Source organism: Panthera onca, chromosome B4 (assembly GCF_046562875.1).
Source record: "Panthera onca isolate mPanOnc1 chromosome B4, mPanOnc1 haplotype 2, whole genome shotgun sequence".
Taxonomy (NCBI): Eukaryota; Metazoa; Chordata; class Mammalia; order Carnivora; family Felidae; genus Panthera; species Panthera onca.
In genome coordinates, this window is record NC_138345.1 from 107,151,899 (window position 1) to 107,165,844 (window position 13,946).

At 36.3% G+C, this 13,946-nt stretch overlaps 2 protein-coding genes across 8 annotated transcripts in view; one reads left to right on the top strand and one right to left on the bottom strand.

Moving 5' to 3' along the window:
- TSPAN19 (tetraspanin 19) overlaps positions 1-9,532 on the bottom strand; it is a 34,613-nt gene extending 25,081 nt beyond the window's left edge. Inside the window, exons 1-4 of one of the 4 annotated variants that reach the window (XM_060656855.3) lie at positions 2,648-3,555; positions 2,404-2,560; positions 1,992-2,084; positions 1,831-1,903 (exon numbers count right to left, since the gene is read on the bottom strand). In XM_060656855.3, coding sequence (XP_060512838.3) covers positions 1,831-1,903; positions 1,992-2,057 — 139 coding nt within the window. In that variant the 5' untranslated portion in view covers positions 2,058-2,084; positions 2,404-2,560; positions 2,648-3,555. Of the gene's footprint in view, positions 1-1,830; positions 1,904-1,991; positions 2,085-2,403; positions 2,561-2,647; positions 3,556-8,742; positions 8,854-9,459 lie in introns of those variants that run through there. The other 3 variants (XM_060656849.3, XM_060656852.3, XM_078449639.2) reach the window with 3 other exon arrangements.
- Positions 9,533-9,598: 66 nt separating this feature from the next.
- Positions 9,599-13,946, top strand: part of LRRIQ1 (leucine rich repeats and IQ motif containing 1) — a 208,509-nt gene continuing 204,161 nt past the window's right edge. For 3 of the 4 annotated variants that reach the window (XM_078449634.2, XM_078449635.2, XM_078449638.2), the window contains exon 1: positions 9,600-9,690. The gene's annotated coding sequence lies outside the window, so the exon portion shown is untranslated. Of the gene's footprint in view, positions 9,691-13,946 lie in introns of all 4 variants that reach the window. The other variant, XM_078449636.2, reaches the window with a different exon arrangement.

A 13,946-nucleotide genomic window follows, 5' to 3' on the forward strand; every position in this document is an offset into this window, starting at 1 on the left:
AAAGGTAGGCAAGATTGCTGGAGAAGGAACACTGAGCATGGGCTTTAAGTGATAACTGAATATATCTAGATTGGAATGATAGAAGCACAGTATGTGTAGGAAATTCAGCTTTGCTGGCACTTAGGGTTTGAAGCAGGTGAAATTGGGCAGGTTTTCAGGGGCCAAATTATGCACACTTTGTATGCTCTAACCCAGCCTTTCTCACTGAAATTAAACTCCATGAGGACAAAGTATTTACCTTTCTTGTACACTACAGTATCCTCAGCTTACAGGATCATGCCTAACATGTAGAAGACACTCTGTAAATACTTGTCATATGAATGAATAAGTGCAGTGGGGAGCCAGAGAAAAGCTTTTAATGTTGTATGGATGGATTTTCATCTTAAATTATTTCACGGGCCTCTGGAAGATGGTTAAGGAAAGAGATCAGAACACAAGGCTATTGGATGCTATTACTATGGCAGAGGGAAGATGGGAACCTCATGTAGCATGGTGTTATTACAAATGGAGAGGTGAAGGCAGAATAGTGTTTAAAAAAGGGTAAGTTAATTTAAAGTTGCAGATAAAAGGGAGGGGAGGACCCAACCAGTTTCTTGCCACAAACTGGTTATTTTCAGTTCCATGTCTTGAAACCTTAACTGAGATTTCACTAAATACATACTTTCAAATATGTAATTTTTAAGAGAACTATCTCTCAATTCCATAATGGAGGGAAAGAAAAAAGGAAATGACTTTTGCTCCACTGTAACTACTATGTTACCAAATTAGATGCTGTATGGGAAGTGCTTAGCCCAGTGTCTGGCACAGAGTCAACATAAATAAGTGGAAGCTATTATTGCCTCTCTTCTGGGGAAGGAAAGAAAAAGACAGAAAGGTTGTCATAAGATCTCCACACACCCCTTTACTCTGAGCAAACCACTAATGCACTCAGACATCATGAATACTTTTCCATAAGCAAAGTATGCAAATGGAAGAGAATAAAGTTACTAGGCACTTAGGTGTAGCTGAAGTTTAAATTGTTCAATACTTTCTAGCACTTTATTACCTATTAAACATTTTTACTCAGCTTTCATTTTCCTAAAAACATATTTTATCTTACTTGAAATCCACTAAGAAAGACGTTGGCCTGCTTTTTGTCATATTTTTAAGGATTAACAGTACTGTTTAATAAAACTCACTGAGGTAATGGATATAATCTAACTCTGAACTTGTCTCATAAGGTAGCCATACCCAGCAGCCACATCTGGCTATTGAGCACTTGAAACTGTGGCTTCCTTCCCTCCCACCAAAGATATGTATATAAAAATAATCTTTAGCCTATTAAACTTCAGTCCATAGTGACCACAGCATACCACAAAATGGCAAAATAAAGATTTTTTTTATCAAGTTACCTGCATTTAATTATTTTATTCATTTTGGATAATATTATATTTTATTTGTAACCATGTGATGGTGAGAGCAGATGGTAATTGAGTTTTAAAAGAAATTATTTAACCTGGGCACTATCAAATATGTGGATCTCCATTATCTTTTCATCCAGAGTTTATTAGAACAATCCAGTCTTCCATTCCTCTCATAGCTCTTGTCCAGCCAAAGTTCCTAGTTCTCTCTCACCAGATTTATTCTCCTTTATGGTCTTGGTTTTAAGTCCTGTAAGTTAGAGATGTTTCTAAAACCAATTGGCAAAGAGCTTCATAAGGAAAAAAAAATTGAACAATACTCAATGAAGTTTAGAGAAATACTGCCACCTGCTGAATAAATCATGTATGCAATTATTTAAAATGGAATGCCTGAGTTCACAAAGAGAGCAAAAGAAAAATAGATACATACCCAAAGCTGTGAAAAAAATATTTCTATCTAATAAAAGCCATGCACCAAATCCCAATAGTAAAAGTCCAAGAACCTACAGAAAAGACAGTTGATTATATTTTTGGGATTGCCAATAAAAATGCATTACATTTTCTTTACTAAATAATTATAAAGAGTCTTACCAAGAAAGCTCCATTAATGAGATTAAGAAAGTATTTAAAAATTAATATTTTGTTTTTTCTTAACATTCTTTTTCCCTCCAGATATTGGTGTTTCTGAAAAGATAACCACAACTTTTACTATTAAGTCACCACAGTACAACTTTAAATAGTTCTGCCTATTCACATCATTTATTTACACATTTTTCTTCTTATACCAGTTGTCAATGTAACATTCCCCTCCGCCCTCCAGAATATAGGGACATGCTGAAGACATCTTGAAACGAGGCCTGTCTTTTCCATCTGCACCAGGGAGTTGAGAACAAGAATTTGTATAACAAATTGGCATTTGTATAACATGCCAATAGGCACCTTACTAAACTTCTTGCAGTTTTCAGAAAGTAATATATTTTATTTTGTTCTTATTTTAACACACCTTCCTTGCTGGGAAGCTTTCCTTCACCTCTGCTTCTCCCTCCTTTTTTTCCAGAATAATGTCAATTCCTCAGTGAGGTCTCTGTGAGACCCCTGAGTAGGTCTTGTGTACCCGTATACTCCCAGAGTTTAGCACATAGTAGCTACTCAATAGATATCTGTTGAATGAATAAATGAGTAGATGAATTAGATTATTTTATTAGTGCATAATTTAGTGGACAATGGAAGGAATAAAACCAACTTACGGCTGTGTTAATTAAAAGTTACTTATTTAAGGGTGCCTGGCTGGCTCAGTCAGTAGAGCATGTGACTCTTGATCTCTGGGTGGCTCAGTGGGTTGGGCATCTGACTCTTGGTTTCAGCTCTGGTTGTGATTTCACAGTTTTTGAGATCAAGCTTTACATTGGGCTCTTGGCTGGCAGTGTGGATCCTGCTTGGGATTCTCTCTCCCTTTCTTTCTGCCTCTCTCAAAATAAATAAATAAACTTAAAAAAAATCTCTAAAAATTATTTAATTTAGTTTCCTAAAACTTTTATGGGAAAGTCAACTCCTAGACCATTGGTTTTTGGTGCTTTATTAGATATGACTGCTTTAAATTTTCTTGGGCATGTTTCTGGGTCTTCTCTTTTCCTTCACTGTTTCAATTCTACCTAGTACCATAGTTTACAGCGTTTTAGCACATGCAGTGTATAATTAAGATGATGAAAGCAGATTTAATAAGACTAATTTGAAGCTACTTGTCTCTATTTGCTAAGATCTATTTGTTGAATTGAAGGATGCCCTGAAAAGTGGAGGACTAAGAGATGTCTAGGTTAGAGTCTACACACTTCCCCTCCCTACTCTCACTTGAGGTCACATTCCTCCCTAAAACTCCACAGTTCTTCTTCCCAGCTAAAGGAGTCTCTCCAGGTTTTGTCTTCTATCATCTTCTTTGAAGTCTCCTACTGCCATTTAGTTTCTCCAGTTTCTGTCCTCCAGTCTTATTTTTAGGTTCCTTCAGTGTCTGGCCTGTTTGGATAGAAGAATCAGTTGGAAAGACTAACTGGTTTTTATTTCAGTTTCTCCCTAAGATGCTGTAGATATATGATTGTGGCTTCACTTCTATTTACTTCAGCCTATGAGAATATTGGGATGCTCTCCTACAGCCTAAACAAGTTCTCAGGGCTAAAGTCCTGGTCCTCTGTGAATGAGAAAGAGAAAGTAGACTAGTGAACAAGAACACTGAAATAACTCTGGTGTGAAGTATTGAGAGACAAAGATTTGGCCGTTGATTTGGTAATAATTAGTATGTTAGAATCAGGGCTAAAATGCTTTATCAAAAGATCCAAATACAAAAATAAACTGAAGCTTATTTCTCTTTCAGTCCAAGGTGGGTAACTTGTTCTTTTCTAGGAAATCATCTTAGGGACTTGGGGCTTGCTCCAGCCTATTCCATATCTGGCTTTCAGATTTGTTCACAGGGTCACGCTTTATAGCCAGCAGAAAGGAAATGGTGGGGGGGTGCGCCTGGGTGACTCAGTCAGTTAAGCGTCTGTTTCAGCTTAGGTCATGACCTTACAGTTCACAGGTTCGAGCCCCATGTCAGGCTCTCTGCTGTCTGCACAGAACCTGCTTTGGATTCTCTGTCTCATTCTCTCTCTCTCTGCCCCTCTCTGCTCATGCTCTGTCTCTCAAAAAGAAATAAATAAGTAAACTTAAAAAAGAAAAGAAAAGAAAGGAGGATGAGCAAACTCGGCAAGCATCTTTTAATCAAGTGGGATGAAAGTTGCACACTTCTCTTCTGTACATATTCCGCTGGCACATACTTAGGTCTCAATGGAGGTGGAGTCAACTATGTGCCCAAGATGAAGGAAAGAATTGAATTAGGGTGAAAAGAGCCAAACAAAATACCAAGCAGTTAGGGAAGGGCATTGTAAGAGATCATTATAGGGAGAAATGGAGGGCTTGGATACAGTTTCAAGATGCGTTACCATGAAAAAGAAAGAATCAGAGATAATCAGAATGATTCCTGTAGGATGGGTAAATAAAAGAATAGTGATAATCACTGGCAATAGAGAAATTGGGGGAAAATTATAAATTTCATTTTTGTAAATGAGTTTGAATTAGAAGAAGATATCTCCTAATATATCTTGTGGTTAACCACTGGAAATGGAGTGCAAGTAAATAGATATCATAGGCAATGTGGGAATTATTCACAGGGAGCTGATGTCATGGTAATGAATGAAAGAGAGTGGGATTGACTACAGATAAAAGTGAGCAGAGATTTGATAATAAACAATGACATCATTAGGAATTTCAATTTTTTAATGCAGACTTCTACAAAATGAGAACATAATGAAAGTATGATCTCATGGAAATCAATAGAGGAAACATTTTCTAAAATAATGTTGCATGACATAGAGGTAAAAAGGGTAAGAATGCAATATTCTCAAAGTCAGCTAACTTGGTAAGAAGGCTGCTCATGGTACCTTCAAAACAGCAGTGTTTTAGTCTGTTTGGGTTGCTCTAACAGAATACCACAGACTGGGTGGCTTATACACAAAAGAAATTTATATCTCACAGTCTTGGAGGTTGGAAGTCTGAGATCAGGGTGCCAGCGTGCATGGGTGGAAGCCTTCTTCCAGGTTTCAAACTTCCTCTTGTATCTTCCTGTGGGGAAAGGGGCTAAGGACTCTGTGGGATCTCTTTTATAAGAGCACTAATTCCACACATGATGGATCAACCCATGACCTAATCACCCCTTAAAAGTCCCATTTTCGAAAAAGTACCCTAAAAGTACCATCACATTGTGTATAAAGATTGCAACATGTGAAGTGTGGGGAAATACAAACTTTCAGATCACAGCAAGCAGTTCACGTTAAAGAGTTAGAAGACAACAAATAGGGTGTCTAAGCAACAAGTCAAGGAAGCCTGTAGCCATATTTGCACAGAATGAGAACAGGGGATGGTCATATGCTGATCTTTCCAGTCACAAGCCCCACATACTGGAAACAACATCAATGAAAATAAAGACGTGCTAACACAAAGATACACAAGTTCTTATTTAAATATTTGTAGTGTGGAAGAACTTTGTATTATTATCATTATTTTACTATAGACAGAGAATTTGTTTTTAACTTAATCAAATAAGGTCCTGGTGTGGCATTTCTTTGTTCATTTCCTGATTAGTTAATTAATGGTCCAATAGCTGAGATATTTATTAGTAGTATAAAAGCTACAGGGAAAGACAATTTACAATGATTTACCTATTCATAGGTGTCATTTTTCACTAGTTAAGTAATAGTCTAATTACTTTTTATTATCATTTTTAAGTTGCTTCTGAGTGCCAGGAGATAGAGGCAAAAAAATGAATAAACAACCTGTCAGGGAGTCAAATATCAAAACCTGGGGCCAACTCTTAATTCTGTGTTTGAGGTGTGGGGACAGGGAATAAGCACAACTGGGAAGTTTCAGAGAGAAGATAAATTTGAGACAATCCTTGAAGGATGCTTAAGAAGGTCCCAGTCAGACAAAAATGGGGTAGACAAAGGAAGATTTCAAGACAGATGGAACACTGTGTTCACAAGCTTTACATGAAGGGTGTGGGGGCATGGGTCGAATGGCAAGAGATGAACAATAAGGCTAGAGAAGTAGATTCAGTAAAGATTGTGAAAGATCAGGTACGCTTTGCCAAGAAATGACTTTTATTTTTCTGCAGGTATTGGAAACCATATTTCCATCATCAGCGTGGAAGTCAAATTAGAAAAGAAACCTAAGACAGCGAGATACTTTATGAAGCTGATGTACTAGTTCACAACAAATGAATGTAGTCTAAAGTACAAGATAGTTGTGGCGATGGAGAACAGTACCAGGATGTGAGAGAAACAACAGGAGGTAGAATTGCCAGCAGTGGGATGTTAGAAAAAGCCCAAAACAACACTTGAAACCAGGTCTATAGAGCTTAAGTACTTGGGCTAGCAACATTATGCCTTGTTTTACAATATGTCATTTATATGGGTTGCCTTGACCATCAAAGTTTATCCCCAGGATTGTCAATGACCAAAGAGACTCAGGAAGGTAAAATAACCTTCGTGAGTTCACCTAGTTAATATTTGGCAGAGCTGAGAGTCAAACCCATAGATATAAACCACTTTCTTGCTACTCTTTCCAGGCCCCCATGTCATCATCTGCAAATGTAGATTATAGGAACATCAAAGGGATGTTGTGAAAACAAGATATGATGTGTTAAACAAGATTATGTTTGTAAAGCACTTAGTCTAGTACTGGGCTAAATGTTATTATGGTACAGTGATCTTTTCTTTGAAAAAATATATTAGAGAGAAAGAGAGAGTGTGAACAGGGGAGAGGGGGAGAGAGAGAGAGAGAGAGAGAGAGAGAATCTCAAGTGGGTTTCATGCTCAGCATTGAACCCAAGGCAGGGCTCCATCCTATGACCCTGGGATTATGACAGGAGCCAAATTCAAGAGGCGGATGCTCAACCTTGAGCGACCCAGGTGCCCCTAGAATAGTAATCTGATACAAGGGAGATGCACATGAGGTTGGGAAATGGGATGGGAACTGTAGGAAAGTGATGAACTCAAGTAGGTAGTCATGTCAGCTGCAGAGAGAGAGCACCAAAAGGGTTAGAGGAGGAACTCGAGAGTCCGCAATAGTCTTTAAATGGAAAAAGAGAAGCAGAGGTCGAAGAATCCAACACTACAGGTCACATATTAAAACTATTATTACTCAATAGTCATCCTCAAGAAAATAAAACAAACATCTGGTATGCAGCTATTTGAGTACTATAATGATACTCTGGGATATTTAAATTTTATCACTGATGAATAAAAACTAAGACAACTGTTGAACAATGTTTTTAAACTAAAGTAATCTCACTACTCAACTAACATTTCCAAAGAAATCTTTCCTTGTTAGATATCAGAAGAACAAACAGTTCTCTTTCATCCTTTTATTTCCTCAATGAATATTATGTGCTCTCTAAGGGAAATATATTGTGTTAGGTCAATTGGCTATAGATACAATCATTCAGATACTTTTCAAAACAACAGCAGAATTTAATGAAAAGAAAGTTATGTATTAAAAAGGAAAAAAATGCAGGTGAAAATGTTATAGACAAACTAACCTGCTCAATTTTAGACTATGCTTTCTAGGAAGATTGCAATGAAATAAATCTATGTTAAATGCTGCATAGTTAAGCAATAGTTTCTTAAAAAAATTTTTTTTAACGTTTTATTTATTTTTGAGACAGGGAGAGACAGAGCATGAACAGGGGAGGGTCAGAGAGAGGGAGACACAGAATCTGAAGCAGGCTCCAGGCTCTGAGCTGTCAGCACAGAGCCCGACGCGGGGCTCGAACTCACAGACCGCGAGATCATGACCTGAGCCGAAGTCGGTGGCTTAACTGACTGACCCAGGTGCCCCGTTAAGCAATAGTTTCAAGTTAAATTGACTTATAATCTATAACTATTTGGGGTGCTTGGCTGGCTCAGTTGGTTAAGCAGCCGACTTCAGCTCAGGTCATGATCTCGCAGTTTGTGGGTTCCAGCCCCAGGTCGGGCTCTGTGCTGACAGCTCGGAGCTCAGAACCCAGAGCTCAGAGCTCAGAGCCTGAAGCCTGCTTCTGATTCTCTGTCTCCTTCTCTCTGCACTTCCCCTGCTCTCTCTCTCTCTCTCTCTCTCTCAAAACAAAACAAAACACACAAAACATAATATGTAACTATTTGAGATAATTGTTGTATTTTATTTCTTAATTCGTGATATTAATTAATGACAGCTAAGTAATGACTAATTGATAGGGTTGTCAGTTTTCTTCCAAGGTAAAAAATAACATAAGAATATAATAGGTGTAGTAACATGCACCATGGATGAATTTATCCTCAGAGGAACTCTAAATATTTTTCTTTTTTGCTAATCAGTTTGTTTGTCAGGGTAAGATTTAAGAAAAAAGCAATTTAGACATTACATTCAAATAAGTTGACTACTAAGTTAGCTATTTAAAATTAGTTCTGGAAATTAATTGATTACTAATGGATTTGATATTTTTTAAGAAAAGCGTGAATAGTTTCATAATTACAAATAAAACCAATCTTAAGATTTTTACATGTGAATTTCAATATGATTCGATAGCCTGAGTGTTTTCAATGAAAAATTTGAATAGTCTGCAAATTTGCAACAAAACTAAACTAAAAACAAAAGAAAAAATGGCACTTGAGCATGGATTTTGATAATAAAAAATATCCTAACTTTTAATTAGATTTGAAACCAGAGGTAGTTTATTTTTCAAAATCATTACCGTTATTGAGTGAGGCACTGTGTTTTTTAATATCAAAAATCTACTTACTTCTCATTGTATATTATTCATTCTTGTGTTGATGCAATGTTAGTTGTTACCAGGAAATAGTCTATTTTCTTTCAAAGGCTCAGTGAAATGTTTGCGTTTAGTTTATCGTATGTCAGATATCTTTTACAATTATGCTTAGACACTTCCTCTTGGAATTTAATACTTTGCAAACTTAAAAAAAATAAAATCAGAAATACCTGTTATTAACTAAAATAAAGTTCACGTTTTGTACACTATGTATTTGCTCCACAAAAAAAGAAACTTAGATGAATTTTAAAGTTAAAATTAAATAGCATGATATATACTTAAGCTTAAAATTTTATATGAAAATAGTGGGTGTCACTGTCAATATTTTACAGTAAAACATATTCCAGAAAAGAATTTTTAAATATTTTCACCCTATACATTGAGAGGTTTTTGATAGGCATTGAGTGATAATTGACTTATTTACTTTTCCTTTTAAAAATAAACTGCTGTCGTGTAAAGCAACGGCTTTATTGGCTTCTTTTCCACACTTCCCGCCCCACAAATCACTATTCAAGATTAAGGTTTAGTGGCAGGACCAGTTTATACATGGACAAATGAACATTCTCTAGATTGAAGTAATAAATATAGATCAGAAACAGTTAAAAGGTCAGGCTACCTCCACTTGGCTAATTGTAACAAAATGTTTCTTTATTAAATACTTTCTAAAAGTGTTTAAATGTTAAAACTTACCTGGAAAAAAATGTGAAGTTCCTCGTCCAACTCCTGAGATGCAGCTTTCGTTCCAATTTCGAGCGGAGACAGTTTGTCCTACTGGGGCACCGGTAAGAAAAGACCGGTCCATCTTCCTTGGGATTGGCTGTTGTCGTGGTTACGCTTTGTTTGGAGTCTCTGCGCGCTGTCTTCCAACCCAGCCGAAGGATTTAGCTGCTGGTGGGTGAGCCGGCGCCCCTCAAAGCTGGGGTAGGTGGCGCGGGAGGCGACACAGAGCTGTGGGAGCGGGGAGCGCAAACGGAGTCGGGCGCCTCTCCGCCGAGGCCAGGCTTTAGGACAAACGGTGGGGCCCGCGGGCTGAAGGGGTGGCTGCGCGAGTCTAGGCTCTCTTAGATTTTGGAGATTTCGTGGCTCACTCAAAACTTGGAGATCCACCGTAACGATCTAGGGAGATTTCTATAATTACCTTTCTTCCCCCTCCCTAAATGACACTTCCTTTCTTCCCTCCTTCTCCTCCTTTCCTTTCCTTTCCTTTCCTTTCCTTTCCTTTCCTTTCCTTTCCTTTTTTCTTTCATAATTTGTAGTTGCCTTTTAAAGTAGATTTCCCTCCCTTATCTTTATAGTTGAAGAACAATAGTTGAAAGTGGAGTTCCTTAAGATTTCCCATCTTTGGCAGCTTTAAGTAGTTTACTGTAGCCCATTTACAGTGGGATACATCTAAGGCTGCACTGTCCCATCCTGTCACCACCAGGTGGCCGCTGAGGGCTTGAAAGGTCTTGAATTGAATTGAGATGGACTGTAGGTGTAAAACACACAGCACATTTTGAAGAATTAGCATACAAAACAAAAATACAAACTTTTTACATTGATCTTAATAATTAATAATTTTTGTACTGACTACATGTTGAAATAATATTTTAGATATATTGGGTTAAATAAAATGTTATTAAAACTAATTTCACCTGTTTCTCTTTACTTTTTAAAAAGTTGCTACTAGACAATTTAAAATCACGTATGTGCTTGGATATGTAATTGGGCAGGCTGATCTAAACGTCCAGGAGATGAGCAGAGAGGGACATATAATGGAAAAGTCTCTTACCTTTACCCTATTCTACTTCTTTTCTTTCTACATAAAGTTTTGTGTACCTGTGCATTCTGCTTTATAACTATGTTTTTTTTAAAAAAATCTAATTTTCCATCTAACAAATATTTTGAATTGCACTTTAAGTGAGTTTGATAACAAGATAGCATTTTACACTGGTTCTGTTTTTTGTTTTGTTTTCCTTTGGAGGAGGGAGATTATGGGTAAAATTGAGTATATTAAAATGAGCTTTTAGAATTACAAAAGGAGTACCTACTCATGATTTTAAAAATCACTCAACATAAAGGTACGAAATGCAAATTGAAAGTTCCTCAAATTCTTCTAGAAAGTTTCTGTGTTTAAAAAAAAATGTGTGAATGTGTGTATAGTTACACAAAAGAGATATTACTTTACATATTTTTTGGCCATGTGCCTCTTTTCAATTATTTCTTCCTTGTTACCTTTCCACAGGAGCATAGTAAATATACATATTTTTAAAAGGACTTGTATAGTATTCCATTCTATGAATCCATCATAATCTATTTAACTGTTTTCTTAGTATTTAGGAGTTTTTAATTACATGTTTTATTGAGATAACTGTAGATTAACACCTAGTTTTAAGAAATAATGCAGAAATATCCCTTGTACACTCTGTCCAGTGTCTCCTCATGGTAACATTTTTAAAATAAATTTTACTTTTTTAAAAACGTTTCTTTATTTATTTTGAAAGAGAGAGAAAGAAAGAAAGAGAACGAACATGTGCACAAGCAAGGGAAGGGCAGAGAGAGAGGGAGAGAGAGAATCCCAAGCAGGCTCTGTGCTGTCAGCAGAGCCTGACACGGGGCTCGAACTCAGGAAACATGGGATCATGACCTGAGCTGAAATCAAGAGTTAGACACTTAACTGATTGAGGCACGCAGATGTCCCCAGTGGTAACATTTTGTAATGATAGTCTGATATCAGAATATTAATATTGACACAGTCTGCTAATCTTACTCAGTTTTCCTCAGTTTTCCTTGTACTCATTTGTGTGTATGATATATAATTTTTATCATCTGAATATACTAACTTATCTATTACTACAATCAAGATACTGAGCAGCTCCAATGCTACAAGGATCTTTCATGTTGCCCTTTCATGACCATAGCCACCTTCCTCCAACTCCATCCACCCTTTACTCCTGGGAATCACTAATCTTTCCGCCACTTACAAAATTTTGTCATTTCAAAATGTTACATAAGTGGAATCATATAGTATGTTACCTTTTGGTTTGGGCTTTTGCTCAACGTAGTTCCCTAGAAATTCAAGGAGATTTATCAATATGGTGACGTGTAGTAAAATCTATTCCTTTTATTTCTGAGTAGTATTGAATGGTATGGATGTGCTAGAATTGGTTTAACCATTCATCTACTGAGGGGCATTTTGCTTGTTTCCAGTTTGAGGCTATTATGAATAAAACCGTCGTGAACATTCATGCACAAGTTTTAGTGTGTGAAAATACATTTTTATTTCTCTGGAATAAATGCCCAATAGTATAGGCAATAAGTGAAGATCAGTCCAATTAAATCAATTGTATGTGAAAGAAAGATATGTAATATGTATAGCTATAGGACAGGCAGGCACAGGTTGGTTGTTTGATTTTTGGATGGGGGTGAACTGATTGTGTTTATGTGTAGAAGAGAGGCAAGTGGAATAAAAATGTATGGTGAGGCAATAAACAGAATAGTGGATGGAACACAGTTCAATATGTGAGAAATTGTCAGATTCAAAGCATAGTTACAAGATTATACTTTATTAGGAAGGGGTTCCTCTCCAAGTAAGATGAATATGAAAAGATTTCAGGAAAAGAAATAGGAAAATGAGGATGTTTCATTTTCTTTGTTAACTAGATCATAAACTATGAACACAGGATACTGTCTTATTTAATCAATGTATTTCTATCCCTAGTAGTGATATTAATGTACCTTGTAGGCTCCCCAAAACTTGATTTTGAGATGAGTAAAAGAAGGAAAAGAGGAAGGAAGGAAGGAAGGAAAGAAGGAAGGAAAGAAAGAAAGAAGGAAGAAAGGAAGAAGAGTCAAGAACACAGCACTGGAAATGCCAGGGACCTGAGGAAAGAATTAAAGTTTGGAATAGTCTGGAAAACAAAATACTAGTACAGAATTTTTCAAACTTTTTTTTCTTAAGCCAAGACCCACAGTAAAACAAATACACAACTACACTGCAGCTTATGTACACATGCATACATATATACCCATTTACAAGTGAAACAAAAGTTTTAAAAACTATTTTTATCTTTAACATATATAGTTAACTTATAGTTTCTTTTATGACCTACCCTAATTTTTCCTATCCTATTCCATCATTAAAACTTTATGATCAAGAGCCACTGAATTAATTTCTGGATTCACGAGTTATCATCTGAAATTTGTGTCTAGTGTAAGAAAGTGGTCCAGGTTCATTCTTCTGCATGTTGTACAGTTTTCCCAGCACCACTTGCTGAAGAGACTGTCTTTATTCCATTGGATATTCTTTCCTGCTTTGTCAAAGATTAGTTGGTCATATGTTTGTGGGTCCATTTTTGGGTTCTCTATTGTGTTCCATTGATTTGAGTGTCTGTTTTTGTGGCATATCATCTGAAATTTGAAGATTGTTGGATTAAGAGATGTTAAGAAAGATTGCTGCACAGATGAAGAGCTTGACTAAGTTTGTAGGACATGTTGTAGTGGGAAGAGTCCTGGCTTTGTATCTCTCAATTAGGGTCCTGTTTACATTGCTTATTAGCATAATGACTATGCACAGTTAAGTAAATTCTTCAAACCTTGGTTTTCTTATTAATACAATGACTATAATGACCTTAATCCTGTTAATTTACTCTGATAACTATTAATTACACAAGTGTCTTCTAGTGCCTGGCTTGTCACAGATACTCAATACATGGAAGCTAATGCTGGTTGATGATGTGATGATTATGTGAAGATATACTGTAATGTATGGCTTGATCCATAGCCATTATAATCATTAAAGATTTAAATAAGTATTGATCTTACATACTATCCATATATCCATATGGATATGCATTTATTGTCCATTATTATGACATCCATTATCCATTATGGATATCCGTATATTATCCATTATTATAACATGTTGTTGTTGTTAAAAACAGATGACTATCTATAGTAAAACTGACAACTATGAGTTAATGAGTAGAAAATAACCATATATTGCCCCATGTATAGACTTGAGTTGTTCTCTTTTGAGTATTCAAATCTTCGAATATTCAAGCTGTTCAGAGGTATTTTTCCCTTAATTCTACCCATGAGGATGAATTTTACTGTGATGTTTCTTGGTTCAGGAAGCTAAGACAGTCCATTCCACGTGACTTTTCCCTTACAGAATTAAGAGATTAGTATTAGAGTTG